At 38.0% G+C, this 8,174-nt stretch overlaps 1 protein-coding gene across 10 annotated transcripts in view; it reads left to right on the forward strand.

Annotated features, from left to right (window-relative positions):
• PLEKHG7 (pleckstrin homology and RhoGEF domain containing G7) overlaps positions 1–8,174 on the forward strand; it is a 59,215-nt gene that overhangs the window by 21,943 nt on the left and 29,098 nt on the right. For 6 of the 10 annotated variants that reach the window (XM_025040979.1, XM_025040978.1, XM_015598574.2 and 3 more), the window contains 3 exons: positions 2,916–2,956; positions 6,698–6,796; positions 7,499–7,642. In XM_025040979.1, coding sequence (XP_024896747.1) covers positions 2,916–2,956; positions 6,698–6,796; positions 7,499–7,642 — 284 coding nt within the window. The remainder of the gene's footprint in view (positions 1–2,915; positions 2,957–6,697; positions 6,797–7,498; positions 7,643–8,174) is intronic. The other 4 variants (XM_025040980.1, XM_025040983.1, XM_015598573.2 and 1 more) reach the window with 3 other exon arrangements.

The raw sequence follows: 8,174 nt of genomic DNA on the forward strand, positions 1-8,174 counted from the left end.
TTTTGCAAACCATAAATCTGATAAGTGGTTAGTATCCAAAATGTATAAAGAACTCATACGACTCAATAGCAAAAAACCTGAATAGACATTTTTCTGAAAGAGATATACAAATGGCCACAGGTACATGAAAAGGTGTTCAACAACACTAGTCATGAGAGATGCAAATTAAAACCACAGTGAGATATCACTTTACACAGTCAGAATGGATGTTGTCGCAATGACAAGAAATAACAAATGCTAGTATAGATATGGAGGAAAGTGCACTGTTGGTGGGATTGTAAATTGGTACAGCCACTATGGAAAACAGTATGGAGGTTCCTCAAAAAACTGAGAATTGATCTACCATATGATCCAGCAATCCCTCTATTGGTATTTACCCCAAAGACTTGGAAACTCATATCCGAAAAGGTATTTGCACACCGATATTCATAGCAGTATTACTCACGGTGGTCAGGATGTGGAAGCAACCGAAGTGTCCTATGATAGATGATTGGCTAAAGAAGCTGTGGTACATATATGCAATGGAATATTACTCAGCCATAAGAAGAGATGAGATACTGCCATTTACGACAATCTGGATGGTCCTTGAGATAATCGTGCTAAGGGAAATAAGCCAGACAGAAAAAGTTGAAAATCACATGATATCATGTATATTGTGGGATATAAACCTAAAAGCAACAAATGAACAGGATAAACAGAGACTCAGGGACATGGGCAATGGACTAGTGGTTACCAGAGGGTAGGGAGTGGGGGAGGAGGGAAGACATAGCCAGGGTAAAGGGGGTCAAATATAAAGGGGTTGGGGAGGGTGAAGTGAGTAAATGGCATCAAATATAAGGTAGCTGAAGGAAATTGGACTTTAGGTGGTAATCATACAATAGAATATATAGATGTCAAATTATAATGTACACCTGAAAATTATATAATTGTATTAACCAATGTTACTCCAATAAACTTAATTTAAAAAATTGCAAAATTAAAAAAAAAAAAACTTTGTTAATGGGGTTAAATAAATAAAGTTTATGTAGTTCTTCCTTCTTTATAGATCCCTTTAACATCTGTTTTAGATGTCACAGCAGTCCGAATGAAGATCTACTATCTCAAATGATACAGTCACTCAAATGAACAAACCAAGAGAGACTGAGTGATCTATTCAATAACAAGCTGTAGAAATTAGAGCTGGTTCTAACCAAAGTATAACCTTAAGAGAAGTTAGTACATGTTCCATGATGCTTTGCAAAAGCTCTAAACTGGTTAACAATTAAAGCATTGTTTCCCAAAGGCTGGCCCCAGATAAGCAGCTTCATCATTACTTGAGAAATTGTCAGAAATGCAGATTCTGGGTTCCCACCCAGACCTTCTGAATTAGAAACTCTAGGGGTGGGGCCCAGTAATCTGTTTTTTAAAAGCCCTCTGGGTGATTCTGATGCCAGCTAAGGTTTGAGAACCACACTAAGGAACAGGTCATAACTACTGTGTGCTGCTTCTAAATCAACTATTATTTTTTTTTAAATTAGTTGTTTGCCTAGCATCACAAGAGATACCACATAGTAAAATTTATGCAACATTCCCACCAAATTCCTTTTTGTCCTCTTCTTAAGGAGTTTGGAAGAAAGCTCTCATATCCCCAAATCATGGTCTAATACAGTGCTGCCCAAGCTTTGATGTGCATGAGTCACTTATACATATTGTTGAAATAGAGATTCCGATTCAACAAAGCTTAACATTTAATATGGGTAATAAAAGATTATGGATTTAATAAAGACCCCTTTAAATCTTCTGAATATTTCTGGAGCTTTCCCAAGACCCTAAAATTATCCCCAAAGTTAGAAAAGCAGAGGAGAGAAATTTTTTAAGACCAGAGATCTCAATTAATCTGGTTCGAATTGCACATAATAATTTACTACCAAGCATTTGAGGGATAAGAGTAGTGGAACCAATCTAAAGAAGATTCCACCTGAAATCCCCTTTAAAAAGATCAATAAGGTGGTCAGAGAGCGAGATCCGTTGGACAAATGCTTTCCAAGGACAGGTGCTTTCCAGTAGGAAAAGTCCCTCAAGCACATGCTTTATAGTAAATACTGCTCAAGTAATTGTCTCCATCTGATTAAAGTATTATGCAAAGTCTCCTGACGAACCTAACAGAAAGAGAGATACACCTATAAGACATCTATTTTGTATATCAAGTCATCAGAACATCTCACCTAAACCTAAGAGATGATTTCCAGCTTTTTCTTGGTAATAATACAAATAGATACAAATAACAAAAAAATCGAGAGTTCAGAATCTTATCTCTACTCCTAATTATCAAAACAATGTTATTGAATAATGACTTCCTTCTCAACTCAAAACAACTCCTAAGGACTACTTGGATGGCAGTTAGTAGAGATAATAATAAACCCCCCACACGAAGACTGGTCTGTGTTGATGTTCCCTTACTTCGGGGGTTTGGATTTACCCACACCTGGGACACCTAGGGATTATCAGGTTGATGCAGTCTTCAAATCTCAACTTTGGTCAGGCTAAATGCTGGGATGGTTTCTGGTAGAACACTAATGAAGTCCTTTTAGCCCCAAAGTCCTTTGACCCTATTTTAAATTATTCAACATATTTATTACATTTTATAGATTTTTCCCTGAGTGATGGGGGAAAGAAAGCTAAACAACACTCTAGTCAAGAAACAAGACAATATCACCTTCAGGTAGCAATGGAACACCAACTTTTGATCGCAACATTGCTTCATTCACTCATCTGCATAAATATAAATATTTATTCTGGGCATTCTCAAGAAAAGGGATAGTAAAGCAGGACAAATTCTACTTTGCTCATTTAAAAAGCAGGTTTTTTAAAGCACTGCAATGATCTGTCACTAGTACTCAAAGTCTTAATATATTTTCTTTAATTTCACCCACCAGAATCCAAAAAGCCAAGATGGCCTTTCTCCAAGAGAGGAGTGGTGAGTGTTGTGCATTGTAATTTTTGTTTTAATTGCGACTCCTGTAGCTAAGCAAGAAATTGCTGAAGAGTCACTTTATCTTTGCATGATGGCAGATGACATGTGAAGTTTAAATTATACCATCACATTCATAATAGTGGCTACAGAACATGCCAAATGAAGCCATTTTGTGCAGTAAAACGGTACTAATTGCCAGTGGTTAATGAGCTCTGCAAAAAAAGAAGAAGGAAGAAGAAGAAGAAGAAGAAGAAGAAGAAGAAGAAGAAGAAGAAGAAGAAGAAGAAGAAGAAGAAGAAGAAGAAGAAGAAGAAGCAGCAGCAGCAGCAGCAGCAATCTTAATATTGTGATGCTCTACAACTCCAAATTTATAACTTCATACAGCTTAAGAAACTGCTCATTCGATAAAGTAAACTTGATAAGTGTATACCCCAGTTTGCAGTCAGTACCGTGCATATTGGGAACACTGAATATTTAATGAGGTATTACAGAAACAGATTCCACAAATACACTTCTATTTCTTGGAAAGCCAGTTGGATTAATCCTCATGTTTCTTTTAATTCATTCTTAGTACCATCAATTATTAAAGAGTCATAAATTGACATCAGTGGTCCCTGATTCTTTACTGCCTAGGATAAGAGTTAGCCACAGTGCAGCCTTTCCTCCAGGTATGCTGGGGGTAGAGGGAAGGAGCATTCCTGACCACAACCTTACTCTTCACTCTTCTTTACTGGAGGAAGAGGAAGGACTGACTGTGTGTTCTTCCAGCAATACCAATTGCAATACGCACACACTGCAGCTATAGTAGGGCCTTATGGGTAGTTACTGTACTTCATTCTATTAAATATCTGTCCACATGGCCTCTCCAATCAGTTTATTATCAGTTGCTGACATCTACTTCAGAGGTATTGTTGACACACACATTGACAATTTTTAAGTACTGTAGCTAAATTAAAAGCTCTCTGAGACATCCTAGCTGTTCCATTTATTTCCTCATCACAGCCTCCTTGTGAGGCTGGCATTATCACCAATCTTTTATAGAGAAGGATCTGAAGCTGAGAGAGGTGACTTCATTTGGGCAATGTCATAGAGCAGTAAGTGGAGCAGCTGGGATTGGAATCTCTGAGGGCTTTGTCCAACAGAACCTCCAAGGTAGGTGCCAAGCACTGGACTGGATACCTAAGATGCCAAGATGTCCGTTATCATCTCACAATTGAGAAGGTTGGACCGACATGTAAATTAGAAAAAAAAAATTGTGATAAATGGCTTGTACAGTGTTGCAGGTTGGTAGGCAGTGGTCAAGATACACAAAGACAGAACAATTAGTGGAATAACAAAATGTTTCAGCCAATGAATGTTCTCAGTAATAAAGGGCTATTCATTTTTTGAAGGTTCACTTTCATAAGGTCACAGTATATGGGTCCTTCAAATTAATGTCTATTTACTCCTTCATCCTTCTAGCCTTATTTATACTGTAATCCATATCTATGTAAATGATAATCCATATAAATATAACACACTGCTACATTGTTGTAATATATTTTTCCAATCTCTTACAAGATTTTTCTTTTCTTACCTTCCTTGCTTCTCTCCTTCCTTTCTTCCCAACCAGCAATACCAATATTAGTAATAAAAGCAAGCACAGATATAATGTTTACCATGGTGTCAGGCACTGTTTCTATTTACATGTGTTCCTGTTTATGTGTGTCATAGTTTACATATGAAACTGAGGTTCAGAGAGGTTGAGTAGGTTGCCTGTGGTCACACAGCTTATAAGTAGCAGGGTAGGGATTTGTCCCCCTCAGTCCCAGGCCATCTGGCTCTGAGTCTGTTTTAGACTCAACATTGAATTTCTCCTCCATCTGTGCTGCTCCTTAACCAGACCTGGACAATTCTCCCTCTTTTATCTCATCAGTGCTCTCAAAGATCTTGTCTGTTCTCATAGATTCAATGCCGTCTCTTTGTCAACCACTCTAAAATGTGTATATTCACATTCATATCATATATGTCCATTTTACTCTGTTTCCATGTCACCAGTGCCTACTACAAATTTCCATTCCACTCACATCTTAGTTACTAACTTTGAGACCCCAGAATTGACCGTGGCTTCTTACTCTTCTTCATTTTCCGTATCCTCTCAAATATCCTTCAAATTTTCTCATGGTCTCTCCTTGCCAATGCCACCATAGTGAAAGCAACATTGTGCTTCCAATAATGTTGTTACTCTAATTTACTCTGAAGAGTTAATGTGATCTTGGAGAGGACTATGCTCTCCCTTCTCACTGGTGTATCCACCGAGCACTTTGGTCAGGAGGTTGGTAAGACCATAGAAAGCCACAGTAAGTGCCCTTCAAGAGAGAGGCTTAGTGCCCACATTCTCACAGCTCCAACGAGGCTTCCATTGTCTCAGCTTCTCTATTTTCCAACTAGTTGCTGATATTTTTTAAATTTCTACATCATGCAGTCACTATGGTTTCAGACATCAACAAAAGGCGTATGTCCCAGTTGCTGTAGGCAGTCCCCAACCTGCTCCAAGATTTCTTTGCTGCTGTAGAAGCTAATGAGTCTCTAATAAGTTCTTCTCTTTCCGTGCCATAACCTTACCAGAGAAACCAGCCTCAGCCCTTTAGAATATTCTGAAAATATTATAGGATCTCCTTTCAGACGCATAGGCTGCTACCTACCCACAACGGCAGATAACCCCTGCCTTCTCTTGCTCACTAACATTAAGTTGAATAACTTCCACCAGACTGCTTAGATCCATGCCAGCATCCTGCATCCTGAGGCAATAGAACAAGTTAAAAAATTATTTGTGATAAACATTTGTTTGAAATACAACCAAGATGACTTTAGAAAACCTTATACATCATTATATGATAGCTTCTTTTTGGTTAAGGTGGTAAAGTGAACTCTTTAAGTGGATAATTCACGATGTTGAAACAGAATATTGAATGAGTAAACAAAAAAGTCACAATTCATTAATTTTGAAAAGCGAGTTATGAGAGAATGTGCAAATATGACACCAGTAAAAATTAATTATACATACAATCAGAAAAAGGTTTTCAGTGCTTATCTGAGGATAGAGATTACAGGTAACTTTGATTTTCTTTATGTTTTTCTTTGTTTCTTAAATTTTCTGCAATAACCATATATTATCTTTATAATCAGAATTTTTTAAACTAACATCATTAAAAATAAAAACAATGACAAGAATAAATGGGTGGTTTCATTTTAAGGAAGCTAGACTTTCTAGCATATTCTAGTATTCTTTAGCAGAGAATTATTGTGTTTCTTCAACACTCTGGGCTTTACTCAGTAATCTAAATGAGGGATGGAACTAAGACATCCAAGGTACCTTCTGATGCTAAAGTCCTATAATTCTGTTTGGAAAAGTTAGAACTGTGAAAAATGTTATATGACCCCACAGAGTCGGTGTGAGACCCAGAGTCCACTTATTTACTATATAACTATTCCAAGCCTTGGATTTTTTTTTCCCCCCAGTAAAATGAGAAGTTTGGATCAGACATCCTCATCAGCTTCTGTCCTCCAGATCTGACATTCTGTGGTCCTGTGGGTCAGGCTGTGGCTGGGACATGGCTTTTCAACTGTTAGTGGCTTATAGACAAAATATGCAGTCTATTCTGATGTACGTTAGGGAATGAAAGTACAAAAGATGCTGAGGCTACCAAAGTCGTGTCATTAAAGAACTCATGTTTGAAAATCCTGTTTCTAATCATCTTCAAGCAGGGCAAAGACAAACACAAGCATATATCTGATCTGGAAAACTGCCTTTCCTCTGTGAAGATTACAGACTTCAGAGACTATGAGTTCCACAGCCTTAAGGTAATCTCACAAATTGCTTACTGTGTGACATGGCTTCGTTTCTTGTTTTCATCATTAGTTTATTGCCTTTATTCATATAACAGCAAAGTGCAAGAGAGGAGTCTGGAGCTGGGCCAAATAAGGTCTGCTCTCTCTAATACATACTGAAAACTCATGAAAGTCCTTTCATCTTAAATACAGCAATGGACATGAGAGGCCCTGTACAAATTTTGACAGTTATTACTCTTATTTACCTCAGGGCTCCAATTTCCTCATTCGAAAAATAAGTTAGTTTTGAGAAGACCATTTCTAAATGTCTCTCTAAACTTTAAAACTCTCATTTTATGATTCTTCAGGAGTTAATTGCAACAAACTTTGCCAGGGGAACCTGGACCGAACTTCCCAGTTCTGTGTTTGGGGTTTTTTGCAATAAACTTGCAAAAGGCTCATGAAATTCTCAAGCATAATACAAAACGAGATCAATTTGAATTTCTTTTCATTTAAACTAAAAATAATATATGCCATGCATCCCAAAGCCACACAGCGAGAACTGTGATTTGGGCAGCTTGAGGAGCCACAGCCAAGAGGGACATGGGGAACCTGCAGCAGGAAACCGTGATTCAGGAATGCTTGTTCTTGCTGTATGGCAAGTCAAAGCAAATGATGAACAGGGCAACCCAATGAAGCAGAAATGTTTTGCTCTTTCTTTTCTCCTATGTGCAGGATAAGACCTGGAATGAAGTCGTGGAAACACATCAAAAACTTCCCGTTGATCAATTAGACTTAAGAAAGCAGCAAGAGGCCGTGTGGGAACTTTTCACAAGTGAATGCACTTATTTCTTGGACCATTTGTTAGTTCTTAAGATGGTAATGCTGGGCTTAATTTTTGTAGTAGATGGAAAATGCTAATTTGATTTTTGGGGGATTTGTTTTCCGTTTTTATGCCGAAGAAAGAAAGCTGGGGGGAGGGGCTTGGAGTTCCCCTTTTTCAGGAGATCTTAAAAAAAACTTTACCTATTATCTACTACTTGGTTATCTCCTCATTATTTTCTTAAACATAGCCTCTCAGGATAGAATGTGATCTTCTAAGTAAACTAGTCCAACTCCTCATCTGATGTATGAATCTCTTCTGCTTATTCTTAGAGCCACCCTCAAGGCGCCATTCCATCACTGGTCAGCTTCCTCTTTTGAAGCTCTTTCTCCCTCATGAGCACTGCTAGGCAATTGCTTCTTATCAGTTGCAGGGCCAGTTAGAGATTTCCAGGCAGCCATCCACATCCAATTCTATGGGGTTGTATTAATATAGGGAAGAGGCATGTAAACTACAAGTTTAACAAGTTGTATTTAGAGCCTGCAACATGCTACCAGAGCACAGGGAACTTACAGGCAAAGGAAGATT

The sequence above is a fragment of the Pteropus alecto genome, unplaced genomic scaffold, assembly GCF_000325575.1.
Source record: "Pteropus alecto unplaced genomic scaffold, ASM32557v1 scaffold76, whole genome shotgun sequence".
Classification (NCBI taxonomy): domain Eukaryota; kingdom Metazoa; phylum Chordata; class Mammalia; order Chiroptera; family Pteropodidae; genus Pteropus; species Pteropus alecto.